Source organism: Ursus maritimus, unplaced genomic scaffold (genome assembly GCF_017311325.1).
Source record: "Ursus maritimus isolate PB19 unplaced genomic scaffold, ASM1731132v1 scaffold_35, whole genome shotgun sequence".
In the NCBI taxonomy this organism is placed as follows: Eukaryota; Metazoa; Chordata; class Mammalia; order Carnivora; family Ursidae; genus Ursus; species Ursus maritimus.
The window spans coordinates 9591679-9615468 of record NW_024426119.1 but is presented as its reverse complement, the minus strand read 5'-3'; the positions used below and the strand labels follow the sequence as shown (position 1 = coordinate 9615468).

The 23790-nt window shown below is 38.4% G+C and overlaps 1 protein-coding gene across 1 annotated transcript in view; it reads left to right on the top strand.

Moving 5' to 3' along the window:
* TP53BP1 (tumor protein p53 binding protein 1) overlaps positions 1 to 23790 on the top strand; it is a 68308-nt gene that overhangs the window by 28970 nt on the left and 15548 nt on the right. Inside the window, 7 exon segments of the mRNA XM_008702163.2 lie at positions 1 to 1011; positions 6982 to 7101; positions 7866 to 8069; positions 12087 to 12144; positions 14393 to 14488; positions 17777 to 18260; positions 21911 to 22063. The exon segment at positions 1 to 1011 is cut by the window's left edge and continues 1 nt beyond it. Of these exon segments, the coding sequence (XP_008700385.2) occupies positions 1 to 1011; positions 6982 to 7101; positions 7866 to 8069; positions 12087 to 12144; positions 14393 to 14488; positions 17777 to 18260; positions 21911 to 22063 (2126 nt within the window).

The window sequence follows — 23790 nt, the reverse complement described above, 5'->3', positions numbered from 1 at the left end:
AAAATGATAATATCCTGATGAATCCAGCACAAGATGGCCAAGTAGAACTGAATCAGAGTGATAAAACGAAGGGGGATGACACAGAAACCAGAGACGACATTAGTATTTTAGCCTCTGGCTGCAAAGGCAGAGAAGAGACTGTAGCAGAAGATGTTTGCATTGATCTCACTTGTGATTCAGGGAGTCAGGCAGTTCCTTCTCCAGCTACTCGATCTGAGGCACTCTCTAGTGTGTTAGATCAGGAGGAAGCTATGGAAATTAAAGAACATCATCCAGAGGAGGGGTCTTCAGGGTCTGAGGTTGAAGAAATCCCTGAGACTCCTTCTGAGAGTCAAGGAGAGGAGCCCAAAGAAGAAAATTTGGAGAGTGTCCCATTGCACCTTTCTCTGACTGAAACTCAGTCCCAAGGATTGTGTCTTCCAAAAGAAATCCCAAAACAAGAATGTCAGGAAGCTATGGAAGTTGAAACCAGTGTGATTAGTATTGATTCCCCCCAAAAGATTCCAGCACTTGACCAAGAATTGGAACATAAGGATCAGGAAGCGTGGGAAGAAGCTACTTCAGAGGATTCAAGTGTTGTCATTGTAGATGTGAAGGAACCATCTCCCAGAGTTGATGTTTCTTCTGAACCTTTAGAGGGAGTGGAGAAATGCTCAGATTCCCAGTCGTGGGAGGATGATGCTCCAGAAATAGAACCATGTGCTGAGAATAGAGCTGATGCCCAGGAAGGAAAGAGTGCAGAATATGAAGGAGATCTGAGATCAGTGACTGCAGAAAAGGAACCTGTCGAAGTACACTCTCCACAACCTCCCTTGACTTTAGAGAGAGCAGATGATGCTCTGAGACCTGACCAGGAGATGCAGCAGGCTGAATCCCAAGAGAAAACTGATAACTCATTAACAAAAGACTCAAAAATAGCTAACGCAAAACAGCTGGGCTCTGGTGTAGAAGCCCAGGAGCTGGAGAAGGCCTCTGCCCATGCTTCACAAAGCTTCTGTGAAAGCTCTAGTGGTGAGTGTGCTTGGAAATTGTTCTGTGTTTCCAACCAAATCATAGTTTGGAATGGAAGGTAGGAGGGAGCTGTGTTTATGTTGGGGCAGAAAATTCACTTAGAATTATGTTTGTGAATAGCCAATAATAGTTGGGAAATACAAAAATTTGCACTGTGTTTTTCTTTTGTAGCTGTAATTATTTGTGGAATCATCTGAGGTTTATCAGCTTTATAACTCAGGAATAATCAACATGAATTTTCTAAGTATTTAGAAATTGTACCGATCTGTTGTTTTCTAGTTAGGTCCCAACCGTTTTTTATATTTTTGTATTTTGACAGTTGCCTTGAAATACAAGGAATTTTTTTTTTAATTACCCTACATAGTAAAATATTCAGAACTCTGTTAATGAGTGTACTTTTACTGTTTTTTTCCTCTTTATGGGCATTAGGTAAAGTTCTAAATTTGGTTCAACATATATACATCTTAAACATTAAACTGGAAAAGGTATTAGTTTGTGTTTTTTACCTATTATATCTAAGACCAGAATGAGAGTATAGATTCCTTTGTAGAATATTCTATATGACATCAGCTGAAAAGAATCCAAACTTTGTAAATGCCTAGAGTTTATATAATTTAAAAACAAAACAAACTCCAAAAATAAAAAAATAAAAACAAGATACAAACTTAAGAAAACAAGCCTCTAGGATATGGAAATGAGAGGCAGTATTTGGGCATCATCATAGCTATTAGTATGGGTGATCAGATCTTTTGGTGGCTTATACTTGTCTAGGTGTGATTATTAGTAGTAATTTTTTTTTTAAGCTTTCAAAATTGCCCGTTTGTTAAGCATTAGGTTTTATATTCAGGATTCCCCCCGCCCCCTTTTCAGAACAAGAAAATGTTATAGCTGAAAAGGAAGTTAGAGGTTATGGGTTCAGTCTCTAAAGTCATGGCTAGTTAATAGTTGAGGTGGAACTAGAACTTACGTCTCCTGATTCTGAAGTCTGTGCTTTTTACTCCTGTACAACTGTGTAATATCGTTTCTCTGAATCTGACGAATTATGGCAAAGAACTATCTGAATGATGTAATATTCTGTATTGTTGAATATTTTTGTAATTGTGTTACATCTAAATACAGTTGTTAACCTAGGCTAAGAAAGTTTTAGGACCTATAGATTGTTTTAATACGGTTACTTAGGATTTTTTAATTATCTTAGCAGTTGTATGCAAAAGAAGCTTCTAACATTGGGATATTAGTTCTGTCGTGTTAACAGTGTTCTCCATGAATTCCTGCTTACACTGTTAATTGGCAGGGACAGTTTTTATAGTAGACATTACCATAGTAAAACATATCTTACTAATATTTATCTAGATTGTTGAAAATACTAGTAAGTTATTTTCTGCTTCAGGATTTTAGTTTTTGAGCAAACAGCTAAAAATAGTGAAGACAGTAGTTGGAGTGTTAGAGAATTAGTCTAAAATAAATCATTCAGAAGAGCATTGCTAGAAAAGAGAAAAAATTATTCTGTACTTAAAATACAGTTGTTTAGTTGCTAAAGTTTAAGAGAGACTAATTTAAATGAGAGTAACCTAAAAAGTTAATGGTTCTTTAGTCTGGAAAGACAGGATGAAAGGTAGGTTTGTTTAATTAGATTTCTTTATACTAAAGTTAGAAGGGTACTTTTGTTTTTTTTAATAGCTTTATTGATTAAAAAAAAAAGATATATGCTTATCGTGAAAGTTCAAACAGGAAAGAGAAGAGAGGGAATTTGGAGAGGAAAAGAGGTAATCACTGTTAAGTGCCTATATTTATAGATAACTTGGAGACCTCTTCAGACATCTGTTTAAGGAGACCTCTTTTTTTTTTTTTTTTTTTTTTTAAAGATTTTATTTATTTGAGAGAGCAAGCAGGAGCAGGAGGGAGGGGCAGAGGCAGGGGGAGAGGGAGAAGCAGTCTCCCTGCTGAGTAGAGAGCTGGGCTCCAGCTCAGGCTAGGGAGAAGCAGTCTCCCTGCTGAGTAGAGAGCTGGGCTCCAGCTCAGGCTCCCGCTCAGGCTCCAGCTTGATCCCAGGACCCTGAGATCATGATCTGAGTCGAAGGCAGGCGCTTCATCGACTGAGCCACCCAGGCACTGCTTAAGGAGACCTCTTGAAATTTGAAAAGGCAAATTTAGAAAGATGGTGCTTGGAAACCCACCCTTATTCAATACAGAGTATACTTTTGATAGGTTGATTATGTGAAAAATTGTGACAAGTTCAGGAAGTCTATAATTAAATCCACAAGTGTTAGTCTATGATAGGTTAATAATGATCATGGAAACTAGTTATGTTTTGTGCTCTAGCTCTAAACTTTATTGGCTTACTTTATGGAATATCATTCTACGGACACCTGGGTAGCTCAGTCATTGAGTAGATCTTCCTTCAGCTTAGGTCATGATGCCAAGGTCCTGGGATTGAGGCCCGCATTGGGCTCCCTGCTCAGTGGGAGACCGCTTCTCCCTCTCGCACTCCCCCTGCTTGTGTTCCCTCTCTTGCTGTGTCTCTCTCTGTCAAATAAATAAATAAAATCTTAAAAAAAAAAAAAAAGGAATATCATTCTAATTAGCTGTTAATGTCACAGGCAGACTCTTAAGGTATACTGTTTATGCATGATGTCACCCAGTATAGAAGTTCTTATATTTTTAGTTAGATGGCTTTTAATCACTTGTAAGAAGTTAACAGTTCTTTTGAGCCCAAAAGATGATTAAATGGGCTATAGATTGTAACAAACTTAGAAGTCAGGGAGACCTTCCTGACATTAAGGGTTTTAAATATTGCTTTGAACTAGTGAATTCTCTGAAGTCCTTAGTAATAAGGACAAACACCCCACTCAGCTGGTTTGATGATTGATATTAAATTTCCTTTCTTCATTGCTTTCTTCATAGGTGCTATGCTGACATACAGTAGGCTAGCCCATGATAATCTGGGATAGCAAGAAGGGACTTGATAATTTAAACAATAGGCGTGCTAAATGTCAGAGAAAGAATTAAATATGTGGAAAATTCCAGTATTAAAGGCTAAAATATTATTTTGCAGGATGGTGATAACTTGACTAGATTATTGGTGTCTTTCAGATGAATTGAAAAAAAGCGAAGAAGTGGGAAAGCATTTGGAGGACATTGAATAGAGGCTTTCTGAATATGAATAATTGAAGACTAAAAATAAAGGCTGCTTCTAGTTAATTGAATGCTGACTAAAGAGTTAGAAATTTATCTTCTACTGGAAACTTTGGCATTTTGACAAGGCGCTAACATGTTCAGAGTGATATTTTATAGGAATGTTGTTTTGGTTGTTTTGTGCCAAAGGAATTGGGGGTTGGGGAAAGTTAGAGACTTCAGGCAGAGAATGTAATTGTTAGGCTGTTGTAATAATCTGGGAATGAGTCATCGGAGGCCCAGATAAATAGTGGCAGTGTTGCCTATAAAATTAGACTCATTTTTCCATTAGGTTGTAGGAATGCAGCTGGGTCAGTGGTGCTAAAATAATTTAAGTTTTATTTTGTGCTGTGCATAGGAAACCCAGTTACAGGGAAATAATGTTCAGTAATATTTGCATGTTATATTTGCATACTATGGTATGACATAGAAGGATGGACTTAAAGATTTCATGTGGGTTTTCAAAAGTCTTCATGGTCAATCATGATATGAGGGATGGTTCCTGTCAAGAGAGCAGTGCAGTGCAGGTGATTTTTCCAGGAACCAAAATTCTGTAAAATACATCTTTGGAACATTTGCTATTTCGTGAGATGTTTTTTCTACATTTTAGTTTCTATATCTCTTCTAAGTTCTTTATTAACTTAAAGGACTTGCTTTTTAGGGAATTGCCAGAGAATGAATCCTTATCTACCTGACCCATTTCTTTTTTCTGTTACTATGGTGGAGTTCTTTGTCATTTAAGATGTGATTCTGAGGGGTGATTGGGTGGCTCAGTTGGTTAAGTGTCCCTCTCATGATTTTGGCTCAGGTCATGATCTCAGGCTCTGCTACTCAGCGGGAAGTCGGCTTGGGGATTCTTTCTCTCTCTTCCTCCTGTTCACGCGTTCTCTCTCTCTCTCTAGGTAAAATAAATGAGTCTTTAAAAAAAAGTGATTCTGTGATTCTTCACTCATTCTCTTTACAGTTCTTTAGCTGAGCGTATGTGCTTTTCATTCTTTATTTCTAAAGTTTTTTTCATTTTCTCTTTTCAACCCTTCAGGTTACTAATTCATTTTCTCTCACATGTAGATGTAAGAGATGTTTTTGTTGTTTTGTGATTTTGAAGAAAGAAGTATCAAAAGTGCTTCATATAAAAGATAAAGAATAGAAGTGGAATGGAAAAAGATGAAAAGAGAAAAATGTGGTATTATGAGAAATAAACTTGGTCTTCATGAAGTTCCTGGTACAGAGCTCCAAAAATCCTTGTAATTTTTCTAAGTGATAGGAGTATCTTTTATTTTTTTAAAGATTTTATTTATTTATTTGAGAGAGAGACGAGTGCCCAAGATAGAGCAGGAGCTGGGAGGAGAGGGAGAAGCAGACTCCCCGCTGAGCAAGGAGCTGATGTGGGGCTTAATCCCTGGACCCCAGGATCATGACCTGAGCCGAAGACACTTAACTGATTAACCAACTGAGCCACCCAGGTGCCCCTCTTTTGTTATTCGTAACAAACCCTTTTAAACTCCTCTGAGATTATGCTAATGAGGTAATTTAGGGTGGAATCCCTACATAGCCTCAGGACAGGGCTGTACACTGGGAAGACCTAGTGACTCGGGGACTGAAACCGGTAAGCCCTACCCACCCTCCTCCTGGAAGGAAGGGCTGAGATTAAAGCTGAATGAAAACTCTGGAACAAGATTTAATAAGGTTCCTCCTTGTAATGAGCCAGGAGGGTAGGTATCTCATCCCAGTTGCTTGGGGATAGAAACTCCTGCTATCAAAACCGTTCTGGACTTTACCCCCTGTATGGTTTCATCTGGCTGTTCGTCTGTGTCCTTTATAATTGGCGAACGTAAGTGTTTCTCTCAGTACTGTGAGCAGCTCTTGTAAGTTGGTCATACCTGAGGGAGGAAGTCATAGAATCTTCAAGGTATAACCAGTTGGTCAGAAACACAGGTAACAACCTGGCTTTGGCATCTGTAGTGGGGGCAGTCTTGCGGGACTGAGCTTTTAATTTTTGGGACAGTGTCAAGAGTTGAAAGACACCCAGTCAGTGTCTGGTGAGAATTGGGGAATTGCTTGCTGGTGTTAGGATACACATTCGGCAAAATGTTTGCAAAGGAGTAGTGACTGGGTATGGCAGATTGTAGGTATTTTGAGCCATCAAAGGAAAGTAAGTACAAATTTTCAGATGTTAGATTTTAATAGGAGCAGTCTGGCACAGTTCTTTTTTTTTTTTTTTTTTCTCCCAAACTTAGTCATTTTATTAAGAGGTAAACAATTAAGAAATCAGAAAGTGTGATTTTGGCAGTTTACTAATTCTGATTAGTAAAAATTTGGAACCAAGGCCTAGTTAAAAAGTGAAGTTTTATATGTTGACAAATGTTTTATGTTTATATTAATTTATTGGTGACTAACCAAAATGTGTATGTTGGGAATGCTCAGATGATGTGAGATGTACCACTGTGCAGACATTAAGGTATGGATACTACTATTACAGCCTAGAGTGAGTGCTGGTCAGTACATGTTATTTCTGATCTCCTTTCCTCAGGCCCTCTAAACTTTGGGTCTCCTCAATTTGTCTGTTTTCTAGTTGTATGCTTTGTGTCAGTCCTGTTGTCAATGGCTGTAACTGGGGCACAGAGAATATTAGGAAATTGGTTGGGAGGCCTGGTGAGGGGGCTTGGGAATGAGGCTGGTTTGGGGAGCAAAGGGAAGAATAATTGAAATATTTCTTGCGGTCCTTTTCACTTTTAGTTTTTTTTATACTTCCGTTTTGGTTTCTTTTTTGTTCATCTTTTTTTTTTTCCCCTTCAGAAACTCCATTTCATTTCACTTTGCCTAAAGAAGGTGAAATTATCCCGCCATTGACGAGTGCAACTCCACCTCTTATTGGTCACCTAAAATTGGAGCCCAAGAGACACAGTACTCCTATTGGTGAGTGATTAAAATGTAGTGGTATTTAAAGCAGAATTTCTGAGATAACCGTTCTTCATGCAAGTGATTGTTTTAGATCTCAGGAGTTGGGCCTGGTTGATAAGGTTGGTTTTTGTCTTAGGAATAATAAGGTTGTGGTGTCTGTTTCCATGAATTTACTCCCAGAAGAATTTGAGTGGTAATGAGAAGAAAGAAGGGGTGGAAGGAAGGAAGGAAGAGAATATTATGAGGATTTTATTCTGTTATTTGCAAGGCAGTAGACTCTGAGTGCTAAGCAATGATATAGAGCTATTTTTATAAGGAAAGGTCAGGAAATAGGGTAGAAGAGCTATTTATTCAGTACCCCGGCTCTCAGTCTGCTGCTTGACAGGGCAGGAAAACTTAGATCTTCCTTCCCTGAAGCAGCCAGTAGTCTTCTGCATTAACCTATTTGTTTTCTCTAGTCAGTACTGGGAGGTAACAGTCATGCCGTCTGGAGTCTCCTGCTACCTATGCCTGATGCTGGCAGATGTGGGTTGGCTGAGGGCTCATGCAGCATCCTTTGTCCAGATGCAGAAGTGGAACTGAATCCTGTTGCTCCTCTTAAGACCAGGTGTCAAAACTAGTGCGTAGTTGTTGATACTCTGACAGGATCTATCCTAGGAACCCCCTGCAGTCCTGCAGAGCTGTGGAGCCAAACAGGCAAATTGATGACCTTGAATTATAGTTTTTCATGTTTGTATTTTAGTGTTCTTTCTTTCTTCCTCCTGCCTCTCGTTTTTCAGGTATTAGCAACTATCCAGAAAGCACCATCGCAACCAGTGATGTCATGTCTGAAAGTATGGTAGAGAGCAACGATCCCATACTTGGGAATGAAAAAGGAGATCCTGGGGCTGCCCCAGAAATGGATGATAAATTATGTCTAAGAATGAAACTGGTCAGTCCTGAGACTGAGACGAGTGAAGAGTCTTTGCAGTTTAGTCTGGAAAGTAAGTTTTATTTTATGTTAATCTTAAATAATTAGCTGCAGATCATCTGAGAAGTATTAGTTATCTTCTAGTTACAGTGATTAATACTTGTATAATTATAAATGTATTTCTAAAGTCTTATTCTCATAGATTTAATTCTTTACTTTCGGCCAGTCAGTCTTGTTACTGAAGATGCTGTATTTTATAATCTTTGGTACTGTTTGTTTCTCTATATTAAACCGTATCTCTAAAGTAATTGGTTTCCATATTCAGAAACAGTTCAGAAGAGGGTAGAAAATGTAGGATTGTGGATTCACATTGTAGGCTTATGTTGACTGTTTCTCACATTAATTAATTGCATGTTGATTAGTATGGCTAAAATGCAGAGAAAGGTACAAAGGAGGCTGCAAAGTAGGGTCCAGATTCGGAAAGGCTGTTTACATGATGCCGAGACAGTGAAGAATTTTAGGTAAGGGAGTAATATCAGATTTCGTTTTTTATTTTTATTTTTATTTATTTTTTTAAAGATTTATTTGTTTATTCGTGAGAGACGGAGGGAGGGAGGCAGAGGGAGAAGCAAGCTCTCCCTTGGAGCAGGGAGCCCAATGTGGATGGCTCGATCCCAGGACCCCGGGATCACAGCCTGAGCCGAAGGCAGACGCTCAACTGATTGAGCCACCCAGGCGCCCCAGATTTGTTTTTTTAAAAGAATCAGCTGAGTGTTTAAAAACATTGTGCATTTGTGCATTATTCCTTGCGTTGCCCATTTCCTCTTCTCCTGCCTGGAAAACTCAGTCTTTGTTTAACCAGGAAGTAGGGTCATTAGTAGTAGAGATGGAGATGAGGGGGGATGAGTCTGAGAGGTAGATAATAAATAGAGAGAACCTTGGAACCAGTTGAGGTAAGAGGGATGGTGGGAAAAAACAACAGAATCAATCTACATCTGAATTTAGTTTTCATTATAGCACTCCAAAGTAGGTATTCTTATTTCCAGACACAAAGAGAGCTTTTCTAGTTATACACCTAAGGTCACAGTAATGGTTTTTTAAAGATTTTATTTATTTATTTATTTGAGGGAGACTGAGAGCATGAGCCTGGGGGAGGGGGGCAGAGGGAGAGGGAGAAGCAGACTCCCCGATGAGCGTGGAGCCGGACACGGGGCTTGATCCCAGGACCTTGAGATTATGACCTGAGCTGAAGTCAGATTCTGAACTGACTGAGCCATCCAGGTGCCCCAATAATTATTTTTAAAATATTTATTTATTTTAGAGAGTGGGGGAGGAGGGGAAAGGGTAAGAGAGTCCTAAGTAGACTCTGTGCTGACCACGGAGCCTGACTCACGGCTCCATCTTAGGACCCTGAGATCATGACCTGAGCCGAAACCAAGAGTCTGATGCTTTAACCGACTCTGCCACCCAGGCTCCCTGGTAAGGTCACAATAATTGCTAAGAGGTAGTCCTAGAGTTTGAATCAGATCTCTCTGACACAGAAGTTCATAATTTTTCGCTAGGTAATTTATAAATGCTATTTAGTGGAGTTAGAACAGGAAGACTTAAGGTAGATTGTAAAGGAACATTTAACGAAGAAGACTAGGAGAGTATGAAGATGGAAGTCTGTGGGGCGGAGAATTACCAAGAAGGTAACAGTGTGAGATGCAAAAGTGAGGGTCTGATAAGGTATATCTGAAAATGTACGTTGGATTTGGCGATCAGGATCCATTTGGTGGCTCTAGCGAGAACTATTTTAGTATGGTGCTTTGGGTGGGCGCTATCCTGAAGGTAACTGAGGATTGATGGGGAGAAGAGGTAGCAAATGTATTCAACTTTTAAGAAGTTTATATGAGGAAGGAAGAAAAAATACGCCAATTTAGAAATTCAGGATTGGAGGAGATTTTTTTCATTTTTATGCCTAAGCATAAAGGCCTAACAAGATTTATAGACTGGAAGAAGTTCTCCAAAAGAGAGATGGGTTAAAAATGAGGGAATAAGGAAAACAGTTGATGGATCAAAACCATGAAGGCATTGGGAAAAGAAGCTTTCAAAGACTGGGTAGAATGGGTGGACTTGAATACGAAGGGCCTCTCATTCTCTGGAGACCAAAGAAAAGAAATTTTAGCTAATATACTTTGAGATCTTACGATATGCCAGGAATTTTACATGTACAGCTCAGTAAATCTCACAACAAACCCGTGAAATAGGTCCTGTTATTATCCTCGTTTTATAGTTGAGGAAACTGAGGCGTGGGAAGACTGAGCACCTTTCCTAGAGTCAAACACCTAATAAATGGAATAGCCTGAATTCAAAGTAGTTTTAAGAACCAGGAGTGCCTGGCTGGTTCAGTTAGAAGAGCATGTGACTCTTCATCTAGGGGTCGTAAGTTCAAGGCCTGCTTTGGTTGTGGGTTCGAGCTCCATGTAGAGATTCCTAAATAAAATAAACTCTATAAAAAAAAAAGAACAAAACAGAAATGGGGCATCATGGTAGTTGTCAGTTAAGTGTCCAACTCTCTGATTTCAATTAGATCATGGTGTCAGGGTTGTGGCATTGAGCTCCGTATTGGGCTATGTGCTCAGTGGGGAGTCTGCTGGAGATTCTCTCTCCCGTTCTTCTTTTGCCCCTACCCCCCCCACATCCTGTGCACACACACTCACTCCCCTCCCCCCCAAATATATAAATCTTTTTAAAAAATTAAATCACAGTAAAGTAGTTTCAAGAGCCAGAAGTCTGGGTCCAAATTACAATGCTCTTCTGCTTTTCAGTGCTTATTAATTTCAATCTTACACTCAATAGAAATTAAAGTATTATATGTTTCCATTTTTATTATATCTGAAATCAAGTAGGTCCTATCAAAAAGAGTATGTGGTAGTCTTGAACCTTTATATTTATTTTTTTATGATTTTATTCTTAAGTAATTTCTACATTGAAGGTGGAGCTCGAACTCACAACCCTGAGATCAAGAGTCACGTGTTCTACTGACTGAGCCAGCCAGGCGCTTCTTCCCCCCACCCCCCCCTTTTTTTTAAAAGATTGAATCTTTAGATTTGAAATGACAATTGGGAAGACCTTAATTGGAGCTAACGTTCTGGATGATATTACTACCCTTCTTGATGCTAGGAGCACTGTATCAGGCAGGCACTGTACTCACAGTTTTACTCATTTCATCCTCACAAGAAACCTGTGAGGTTAGTTCTGTTTTATTTCTGTCTTATAGATGAGGAAACTGACTCAGAAGATGGAGTTTATTCCCAGGTTGGACTACTAAATGCTGGAGCCAGGGCCTGAGCCAGGTTTCTGTTTCAGAGCCAGGGCTCTAACTGCTAACATTTAACTGCCACCATGTTTAGATTACGTCAGGTCATAAATGCTTTAGAAATGTTTAAAAATATTTGTTATTTTCTCTAAGGCTGGAATAAATTGTAAGTGAACAAATTTTAATCCTTTGGTATTAGTGACATTGCTTCGAAGATACGGGATTCTTTTCAGTGTTACCCTTAATTCTTTGCTAGAGATTCTTTCTTGAAGATGTGTTTTGTTTTTTGAGTATCTGTCCCAAAGGCACTTTGGGAAGAACTTGAGTACTGTCTGTGTGTGGGTTCTCTTAAAACTGCACACTATTTAAAATTTGTGCATCAAAAAAAATTTTGTGCATCAATTTAAGACTTTTTTGCATAACTTTTTATTAAAGTTTTTTTTGTTATTTTAAATTTTGTATTTTCTTACATAAATTTTATACATCTTGTGTGAGAAGAGATGAATTGATTCAGGAGGAGTTTAATTTTCATTTTTACATGTTACTGTTTAGTAATTCATTATAGTGTATTGCTGGACAAACTGTTGTCTGTAGGAAGTTTGAAAGAAAATTGATTTGGTGCAGGTGAGAAAAACTTGTACCATTAAATGTTAAGAAACCTTTGTGTTCAATTATTCTTACCTCTTTTTGTTACTTGTTGCAGTTATTAGTAGAGCAGGTTTTTAGGTATGGTACTGACTGAAAATTCTGTTTCTCTTTCCTTTCTGTCCTTGTTTTGTTTTTATTCAGAGCCTGCAACTGGCGAAAGAAAAAATGGATCTACTGCTGTTGCTGAGGCTGTTGCCAGGTAACCAGAGCTGGTTGCTATTTAGAGGAGTTTAATATACAAAGCCACTCTGGTAATAAGGAGAAGATGATTTATCAATAGAGGACAAAACTTAAAATGAAACTCCAGCATATAGAGGATTTAGCCATGTGTTGAATCTAATGTAGGCTGTCTTACTAATACTTTCAGTCTAATAAAGCTTTTACTATACTTAGAACTAAGATATTTAAAGGTGTTTCTCTTTCTCCCTTTTGTTCATGTGGGAGTGTCCTTTTTTCTTTCTCTGTTGGTGAGACTGAGATTATTGCTGCTGTTGGTAAGGTCATAAAAGGTTTAACAAGAGATCGCCTTAGACCTTGTTCCTTCAAAGATTCCTGACTCAGCTGCAACCTCAGGCCATTTTGTCTTCTGCCTGCCAGCTTAACTACTGTGTTGAACTGTTATTTTTGCTTTGTCATGAATGCTGTAATGCTTTGAGGTTGAGTTTGACCCCGTCCTGAGGCTCTTGTGGTAAGCTTTGCCATCTGGTGGCTGTGAGAGTAGAAGTGTTTCATTGGTTTATGGCATGAGTCATCCAGCAGCAGCCGTTGATGAAATAAAGGTGAGGATTCTTAAATTGGGCTTGGCAAGTACAGTAAATAAGTAAAGCAGGCCAGGTGCCAGAGCACAGAGTATTAAGGATGATGGCCAGCTGAACGTGTGTCCCATTTGAACATGTGCCCTGTTCAACTACAGCTGGTTATTACCGTGCAAGAATGCAAACTTACTGTTGCCAGACCTTTACATTTTGAAAGAGAAAGCTGGATTTTTAAAAATAAAATTTTTTGCTTGTTGGGTCAAATAAAACATGTCTGTGGACTAAATTTGACCCTCATTTGCAAGTTTCTGACCCATGTGTAAATCCTTTGATCAGTTCTATTGTAGAGATGGTTGTTATTTGGGCTCTTGCATATTTAATCTGAAAGATAAGCAGTTTAGGGTCCTTACTCAGTTAAAGACTCTTTAATGTTATGTCTTCTTATAACTTGAAGAAAATGGAGTATACTCTTGATCTCTTTGGTTTTAACATAATGGTATACCAGATATAACTTGTTATTAGTTTGTACATGTGCACATAAGGAGGGAACAATGTGCTGTTGAACCTTTTGTGCCAAATGTAGGGATGAAAAATAAGGGTAAAACTCGAGGGTGGATGGTTGGATTGGGGAGTCACGGAATGAGACGAAATTCATTGGTGTCGTTAGGTAAAATGTGTATATGAGAATCTAGATTTTAAAAATCTTTGACTATTCACCTTACAGTTGGGTTCACCGTAAGAAATCATACAAAGTAAGCTGTGCTTGAATATTTTAAATGATCATTGCTTCTTTTGCATTTGGGTGAAGCAGTAGCACTGTTTTAAAGTGTCATCTGTATCTGGGCTCTGTTCAGATTACTTGCCGTTATTTTCTTTTTCTGTTAAACATTTCATTATTGAAGGTTTCAAGTATATACGAAAGTAGAAAGAATAGGATAATGCACCACCACGTATTCATCACCCAGTGTCAGAAATTACCAACTCCTTGTCAGTTTTGATTCATTTATAAATACTACCGGCACATTCTCCCCCACTGGATTACTTTGAAGCTGATTCCAGCGTTATCTCATTTTATCTATAAATATCTCAGTGTTATTTCTAAAAGATAAAGCTTTTTATTTTGAACTTGACCACAGTGCTGTGATCATACTTTTAAAATTGGCAGTGATTCCTTAATGTCATCAAATATTCAGTGTTGAAAAAAAAATATTCAGTGTTCAGGTTTCTCAGATTGCCTCATAAAAGGTTTTTTACACTTTGGTTGAATCAAGATCCAGACAAAGTCCACACATTATGTCTCTTAAGTTAAAATTTGATTTGATCTGTCTCATCAAATCTGATTATGTCTCAAGTTAAAATTTCTATTAATCTATAAGGATCTCCTTCCCCCACCCCCCCATTTTTTCCCTAGCAATTTATTTGTTGAAGAAACTGACTTGTTTGTACTGTAGAGTACTGAAGTTTGGACTTTGCTGATGCATCTTTATGGTGTTTGATATAGTCCTCTGTCCATCTTACTTCCTGTGAATCTTCCTTGGGAGTTTTAATTGTGCTAATGTGAGACAAGTATGAAGGGTATTTTGGTATAAGGTGGTTTGGGATGCAGAGCAAGGATTTTATTCCCTTTGTGCCGAAAAAGAATAATCTCCTTTCAGAACTAACACAGTATATTGCTTTAATTTATTATCTTAGTCCTCCGAAGACTGTGTCTGTGTTTAGCTGTGTTTGTGAAGCCCAACAAGATGACGACGAGGCTCGAAGTCAGGATCCTCCCTCTGCGCCCATCAGGTGAGCATTGTTTTTATAGCCTCTTTTGAGCTGTATTGATTTACAGAATGGTTGGTACCAAAATCTCGAATGTACGTTGCTACCATTTTGTGAACTTGAACTTACATTTTTATCTGAGGGACTGTGACATATTCTAGATGGATTTATAAATGAGATATCATGAGAAATTTTGTTTAATATAGAAACAGATATTTGTCTTGATTGCCTGTTCTATCAATTTGAAATGATTCAGTCTTCATAAATTTATGAAAATACATTCTTTAAAAAAAACTATCATTCTGTATTTTTAAGATGACGCCTAGTTTTGGAAATGTTTGCTTTTAACAAGACTTTTAATTTTTCTTTAGTTTCCCATAGGGCAAAACTGAGATGTTCACCCCATATTTAAAGTTCGTCGTACTTGATGGAATTAAGATTTGCCCGTGATTTCTTTACTCTATAACCTCTTAGAACAGCTCTGAAACAAAAAAAAATTTTGAGTTCCATTTTTTTTCTCTATTTAAATAATTAGAATATCTTGTTTGGGACATATAATTCTTAATATTTAGTCTAGGGAAATAACTAATGGCAATGGAAATAAGCTTGTATTTTCATTATTAGGTGGTGTTCATTGATTTTGCAAAGTTTTGTCCGTGGGTATATTCTTAATGTTATTTGCAGCATAATTTTAATGTTTTTTATTGACATAAATATTGAGAGGAAACATGTCAGTGTTTTTATTAATATTCTGATTATTAAATGTGAGCTTGTTGGTATTCTTGAGAATCAAATAGCCCAGGTCACATTCTTACAAGGGGGTGCAGCGGGCAGAGAGGGAGAAGCAGGCTTCCTGCTGAGCAAGGAGCCTGATGAGGGACTTAATCCCCAGACCCTGGGATCATGACCTGAGCCAAGACCCTTAACGGAGGGAGCCACCCAGGTGTCCCTCTATTCAGAAGTTCTACTCTAAATAAACAGCTTCTGTAAAACGTGGTAGGCTTCTTTAAGGGTGGGAAACAGTGGTAATTGAATTCTTCAAGTAGCTAATCAAGTCCTGTTCCTTCTAGCTTTTGACTTTCATTATTCAGCTGTTGATACGTTAGCTGTCTGAAAGATTCAAGCATGAGTGTTCAGGTCATAGAAAAGATGAATTGAGCCTTCTTAATTGCTTTGTTTTTATGCAGTTAGTATTGATTATCTGCTGTGTACCTAGCCCTGTGCTAAGTAATTTATATATATGGTCACTTACGACTTCATCAGAGGTAGGTTTTACTCATGTGTCTCCTGGTGGTCTTACTCTTCTTACCTGTTCTTTATTGTGTTATATATCCTTATTCATTTGAGGTTCCTGACGGGTCTCAAGCTATGACCACCAAATTTTTACCAGGCTCTCTTTGGCTATGCCTCTGTTCTAAATCTCTCTTTAATCTCCTGATTTGGTAAGCTGAGCTCAATAAGATAGACATTTCAGAAACTTCTTTTCTTTTTTTTTTTTTTTTTTAAAGATTTTATGTATTTATCTGACAGAGATAGAGACAGCCAGCGAGAGAGGGAACACAAGCAGGGGGAGTGGGAGAGGAAGAAGCAGGCTCATAGCGGAGGAGCCTGATGTGGGGCTCGATCCCATAACGCCGGGATCACGCCCTGAGCCGAAGGCAGATGCTTAACCGCTGTGCCACCCAGGCGCCCCTCCTTTTCTTTTTCTTGTTCAAGATTGAGAGCAGGGCATTTCTCAAAGAGCTCTTCATGTTTCCTTTTTTCTGCCTACATTTGTCAGCTCAGCTCTTAAGGGGTGAGTGAGAGCTCCTCCCAGATTGGAGACAGCTTTTAGTTCCATCTTTCTCTGGCCAAATACTTTCAGCAAGGTATGACATGGTTTCTAGATCCTTGATCATCCTGGCTGTTCTCTTCTAGGTGTATCTCAGTTTATGCCTTATAAACTATGATACTCCAAACTGAAACAGATCCAGATTTGGTCGTACCATGGTCAGTTCAGAATGGATTCCTTTTATCTTTATTCTGGCTACTATGCATTTAATGTAGCCTAAAATGCATTAGTTTCTTGCTTTGTTTGTAGTGTATTGACTCACTGAATTTGTAATTTACCAAAAAGTTAAAAGTTTATAGGCATTTTCTACATGAATTTGCTACTTACACAATTAGTTTACTTAATCTGAGAGTGGATTTTTGCAGTTACTCAGTCTCTCAATGGAGAGAACATTAATTCTTTTGTCTGTAGTACATTTTAAGCACTTACTGTATAATAAGCTCTGTGTTCGGTGTTTGAAGTAGAGATGAATAAGACGTGAATGTCAAGTTTCTGTGGAACCACATTTGGAGTTCATCTGGGCCTTTTTTTTCTGGTTAAGGACATCTAAGAAAGCCCCTAGGCACCTCAGGACTTTGTGGTATCTAGTTTGTAGGAGACATTAATCAAATGCTTGTGGGATAAGTGAATAAATCACTGATAGCCAAATGGGAATTCTAATGAAAAGAAGTAGGCTGTGTCTTGAGGACTATCTTTGAGGAACCAAGTCATTCTGAATTGGTAGTTGTGAGATATACCAGTAGAGCTAGCAAAGTTAGAATCTCACCTGTAACTCTATCCTGTATAGATGAAGTTCCTTTTCCTAAAATTATTGGTTGGGTTAGGGGGTAATGAAAAGAATCTAGAATGCTAGGCGTCATTTAAAGAATGTGAGAACCAATAAAAACCAAATAAGACATCTTGACCTAATTGAGCTTTTTTGAAGTAGATCCCTAAACTGCCTTCATTGACTTGACTTCAGTAAGTCATTGACTTGACTTACATCTTTTTGTTTACCTTATTTTCTTGTGTCAGATTTCAGAGTTCATAACTAGCGATGGGAAGAAAGTTTATGACTGTTTTATCATGGTGGGATAGTCCTGTGTACCATTATGTTTTCAAGAGTGAAGTTATGTTGGGCCGTCGGGGTGGTGCAGTTGGTTGAGCATCTGACTCTTGGTTTCTGTTTAAGTTGTGATCTCAGGGTGGGGAGATCCAGTCTGGAGTCAGGCTCAGTGCGGAGTCTGCTTGAGACACTCTCCCTCTCCCTTTGACCCTCCCCACCACACTGTCTCTGTCTTGCTCACTCGCTCGCTCTCTCTAAAAGAAAGAAATCTTAAAAAAAAAAAGTGAAATTATGTTGAAGAACTTTGTAAGATGATATGCTCACCTTATTTTCTCCCTTCCCCACATTTCTCAAATTGTCAAATTACAGTTCCTCTTGCCAGTACACACTCACACTTGCTTACTTGACATGGTTTCTTTCTGTGGTTGATTTTTAGGGGGAACTCCCTCAGTTTTCCAAGTACTCAAGATGAAGAAGAGAAGGAAAAATTAGAAGGTGAACAGAGGGCCAGGAAGAGTCAACAGTCTGTGAAGCCGAGTTGTCCTGTCAAAGACCCGCCTTCTCCTGTCTCCCAGCAGGTGGCCACACAAGGGCCATCCAGTCCTCAAGGGGAAGCAATGGAGACAGATGTGCTAAAAGGCCAGAAAGAAGGCCAGAATACCAATCAGGAAAAACCTAGTAATGCCTTGATTGAAAGGCCCAGCCAAAATAACATAGGAATCCAGACCATAGAGCGTTCCCTATGGGTCCCAGAAACTGTTTCAGCAGCAACCCAGACTGTAAAGAATGTGTGTGAACAGGGGACCAGTACGGTAGACCAGCATTCTGGAAAACGAGATGCCACAGTTCAGACTGAGAGGGGGAGTGGTGAAAAACCAGTCAGTGCTCCTGGGGATGATACGGAGTCACTCCACAGCCAGGTGAGAGAATGTATAGGGTATCTCAGGGGCCCTGTTTTTGATTTATGGATTCCTGAAGAATTTAAGTTGTGGTACTTGTACCTAACGATAATTCTTAAAGAGTTTTGTACAGACCAGTCATTAAAAACAAAAACAGTTTTTCCGGGACAGAGATAGGGTAGTGAAAATTATGGGTAGCCATAGCCAATAAGATAGCCTTTTAGTGAAAATGAAATAGTGTTGGAGTTCGTCAAGTAGGTCTTCACTGGAAAAGAAAGCCAGGAATATAGTCTGGGTCCTATAATATTCTTCTACATTTAATCTTTTCTGCCACCATTTTTCATCCTTCCTTACAAGCATCAGAGCTCATTTCTTCCCTCCCAAGTCTATTTCACCAGGGTTCCTAGGAACTTGAGAGAGTACAAAGCAAAGGAGAAGGGATAGAGAAGCATGAAGGATACTGGGTGTGTAGTGTACTGTGGCACACTATTAGAACAGTAAGAGAATAGACAGGAGGGGGGAAGTGCTCGGGAGACTAGGACTGCAGAAAGAGGCTACAGCTAGATGTAATGGGAGAAGGATTGGGGTTGGAGGAGTAAGGGGTTCTTGGGAATAGAGTAGGGAAGTTTAGGTAGTAGTAAAAATTGAGTGCGTAAGAAGTGATGGTAGAAGTGTATGTGTTAACAAGTAAGAGGAAATTCATAAAATTTCATCAGGTGGCAGCTGGGTTCCATGGTAGGGAAAATTTGGAAGTTACTAATAGTGGTTAAATTGCCTTTTTCAGTTGCTCTTGTAGACTGTCTTCACTTGGAGTCTGCCTAGGGATCCTAGCTTCATTAGTGATGTGCCTCTTGTTCTAATTGTCCAAGTTGTTTGTTTTATAAAAATAAAATAATATAGTTCCTCTTTATTGAACACCTAAAGTGTATCAGCATTGTGCTCAAGACAACCCATGAGGTTGGTATTATTATTCCCATTTCACAGGTAAAGAAACCGAGCTGAAGAGAGGTTAAGTAACTTGCCAAGATTTTGCCATCAGTAGGTGGCAGAACTGGAATTTGAACTCAGCATATCTGACTTCAGAATCGGTATTCTTTTCATTATGCTATGTTGCTTTTCTATTTATTAATCATGGCCTTTGTAGTCTTGTTCTGTTTATCCATCCCTCTCCAGGAACTCCAGAAACTATGGTTATATCATTAGCCTTTTAAGGTAACAGTCTATGAGACCTAAGACTATCAGTTTGTATGGATTAAAAATAGCATAGCTCTTTGAAGATAGGGTTTATAGTAGGTCAGACCCTGTTTTGCACCTGTTTTTACCCTTAAAGTGTTTACATTCTGCCACATAATTTGGTTTCTCTGCCTTTATAAAAAGAGTTAAACTTGATCCTCAAGATAGCAATCTTGTTGAAGCCACTAGATTATATCTTCTTTTCTTTCTCTGTAGAGTAGGGAAATCTCTGCTCCTATCTCATTATGATGATAAGCAGGAGCCAGCGAGCCGGAGTAGTAAGGCCTAGGCTTTGGAGTCAGACCACTTCCATCTGGGATATTGTGAGGATTAAGTGAGATAATGCATGCAAAGCCCTTAGCGCTATGCCTGGCACATAGTAAATGCCCAGTATATGTTGGTTACTGCTGCTACCTATCGATGATGATTATTTTAAATCCTGCTATTAACAATACCACTGCTGATACTGTGCTGCTTGTCATACAGAGTGAAATAACATTTGCTCCTGCTGAGAAAGATGGTAGAAAAATCTAGGTGATGAATAGGTACAGTTTCACTTGGGAAAGATGAGAAGTTCTGGAAGTGGATATGGTGATGTTTGCACAACAGTGTGAATGTACTTAATGTCACAAACTATATGCTTAAAAATGGTTACACTGGTAAATTTTATGTATATTTTACTACAATAAAAAATTACAGATGGGGTGGTGGGTACAGTAGCAGAAATCGGCAATGCTCTACTGTGTTTTGAAGAATGTTGAAAAAATGAGGAAGGCTCTGTGGAGGTTTTCCAAGTGCCAGTGTTTTCGTATCCACTGCATTCTGGGTAGGACTCAGGCCAGTCCTGGAGAAAAGCATAGGCAGCCTTCCTTTGACATTCCTTAAAATTTCACTTCTGTATCCTGTACACCTGGAGCCAGGCTTAATGAAGGGAAAGTTTGGTTTTGTTTTCATTTTGTTATCTTTTATAATGATAAGATCCTCAAGTTATTTATCTTTACAGAGACCTGTTTCAGAAGACTATTTGGAGAGAGAGTAAGCATAGCTTTCTTTTTATCTGCCCCCTTTCCTTTCTCTCCTTTCTTATTCTGTCAGACGTGTTTATTTGAGTGTCTCTCTTGAAGTGATCAATTTGTCTGGCTGTTGTAGTGGAAGAATGCAGGAAGTCTTGAGAAATCTGAATACAAGGAGTGTTTATGTGTCCCTGAAACCTTTAGGACCTGTGATGCAGGGCCTGGCTCTCTGTGTGTGCAGGCAGGAGGTCTAGGCTGTCATGGTTCTGATACAGGGGTGCCCTGGTAATTGAGGTGACAGACCAGTGCTCTGACCACTCCTTAACCAGAGTTGTATATACTAAAGTGTTTTAAGAAATTGGTTGATTTACGTTTCTGTGCTTTTTATTTTATTTATATCCACATAATTTAGGTAATGCATTTTAGTAGGTACTTTATCCCTTAGATGGAGTTGGAGTGGGAATTATTCAGGAAAATTACTGAAAGTTTTAGGTAAATTACTGCCATGTTGGTCAGTAAAAACCCAGGATCATCATCATTGCAGTGGTATATATAGTTCTTTGGAAAGACTTGGATACCTTGACACTGACTGCTGAAAGAAAAATCAGTCTACTGTGGGGAAGTAACGTGGGAGAATTAAGTGTACATTCTCTCCTCAGAATTATAGAGCTACTCGGGTAGGAGGGTAGGGCATGGACACTGTTAAATGTGGTAGATGTGTTATGAGAAAACATGTATGTAACAGTTGGCATAAAAACGTAGGGTTTATTTAAGTTATTTAACTGATTATTCTTTATGGTACAAGTAAATACAAAATCCTAATTTACTAATGTTTTCTGTTCTTGGACACTAGCATGGCTCTTAAGTTATAATCTATGATTTGAAATAGATTAAATATTTCATATTTAATTCTGAGAGAAATCTGTTATCTTGTAGGCATAAATAAACTATAGTTTTGGTTACTAATGCGGGAAAAACAGACTGCACTGAGATTAATAGATTACTCTGTTTTTATATAAAGTTCTAAAGAATGCCTTCCTTTTATTGAAAGAGATGTTGCAAGTGTAAGTTTGTATACTGATTGACAAGTCAGCATCAAAATCAGAAGGATTATAACCTAAAAAGTACTTTTAGGGGGTCAGAATTTCACTTAAATATCCTAGCTATAAGTGGTAGATGTTATGATTTTGATTTAGAGAGAAATAGGTCATTTTAAGTGATAAACTGTTACTCTTCTAGCCTCTGGCTATATAGCTGGTCCATCCCTGTTCTTACGTATAGGTGAGTAGAAAACAAAACAACGGGAAAATTTCATCACACTAGATTCATGGAACATCTGAGCAGTGCTCATCATGAAGAAGTTGATTTATGATTCTTCCATTTTGCAGTGAGACCCATGCTTGTGTTCTCTATTTCCTGTCACAGGGAGAGGAAGAGTTTGATATGCCTCAGCCCCCGCATGGCCATGTCTTGCATCGCCACATGAGAACAATCCGTGAGGTTCGCACACTTGTCACCCGTGTCATCACAGATGTGTATTATGTGGATGGAACAGAAGTAGAGAGAAAAGTAACTGAGGTAATACACTTTGGGTCTATGTGGCAAAGTTCTTTCAGTAGCAAGATTTCCCTGGCTCTCCACTCCCACCCCTGCCCACCTTTCTTGTGCCGCTAGCTTGTTTTCCTTCATCTTGTTAGAAATATGTAAGAACTTGGTAAGAGGGGAGTCTTGAATTTTCTGTTTTTCCCAGCCATGGGTTTACTGTTTGACCTTTGGCCATTTGTTTAACCAGTCCCATCATGGTTTCAGTTTTTGTAAAGAACAGATTGATGACTCCTATAAATCCGTCATGTATAAATATATTTTATGTATTATTTTTAATCCTTGGCAACTCTTGAGGTTTAGCACTCCCTGATTTACTCCGTGTGTTTTCTTATTGTTTCTCACTGTTTTCTCACTCGTGTTTATGTTTACTCATTGTGTCCTTTCTTAGTTTCTATCCATCTGTGGCTGTAGACCTGCTGGGAGGAGATGCACCTTTATTTCTTAGTAGGGCTCATGTGGACTTATTCCCAGTGTTGGCAAAACATTGGCATTTATTCATTGTTATATTGGACAGTGTTATATGCTGACTTTGTTTAGATCTCATAACTGGCTGAAATTAGATTTTTAGAATTAAAGATGTGGCAACATTCTTGGTACATACTTTAATTTCTGGGAACCATTTTATTAATTGATAAGAGGCACAGCAACTTACTTTCCTTCTTTTATTCCGGCACTTTTTAAAAAATCTGTCAGCTAGCCATATAGGAAGTTGAGCTCAGAGAGAATTAAACTCTGGTATGTAATTTATTAAATGGAACACATTATTGCTGTTCTTCATTAATGGGCCATTGTGGCCCTCTTGTCAGAAAGCATTTGACATCAGTTTGAGAAATTGTCTTGTATTCTTTATTTATTGTACACCAAGATCCCAGATGTTAATTCATCTTCAATTTTATGATTGTGGAATTTTTTTCAGTGTTACTACTATTTTGGAAAAATTGGGAACTTAAAAGTAGCTTTAGAAAAGCAATTTGCTTTCATGAACAGTTTTTGTAACTGTTGTAATCTAAAATGTTATACTCTAACATATTACTTACTATTTGATATGTTGCTTTCTGGTTTTTTTTTTTTTCTTAATATGGTGCTTTCTGGTTTTTTTTTTTTCTTAAAGATTTTATTTATTTATTTATTAGAGAGAACACAAGCGGCAGGCAGAGGGAGAGGGAGAAGCAGACTGCTCCGCAGAGCAAGGAGCCTGATGCAGGGCTCGATCCCAGAACCCCCGGATCATGACCCGAGCCTCAGGCAGACACTTAACCTGATAAGTTACTGAGCCTCTCAGGCATCCGATGTGGTGTTTTTCTAAAGTATATTTCCAGAAACAGCAGGTCTTTTAGATACTCTGAGGGGAAAAAAAATGTTCCATGGTCAAAGTTTGAGAAACACCAAAAGCTGTAATACCTCCCATCCCCCGTGAAAATTCACAGTGTATATTACATTAAAGGCTCTAAGAAGTCCTTTATTAAAGATGTCTGTTTTGTTTAATACAGAAGTTACCAAACTTATTTGACAATTGAACATTTTTTAAGATAGTACTTATACCCCTGTGGAACATAGTTTGGGAAATGCTGCCATAATTACGGTAATAATAGCAGCTAACATTTTTGGAGTACTAATTATGTGCCAGGCACTATGTAAGGACTTTAAGTGATTTAACTTACTTAATCCTCACAGCTAAGCTGTGAAGTAGATGCTATTAT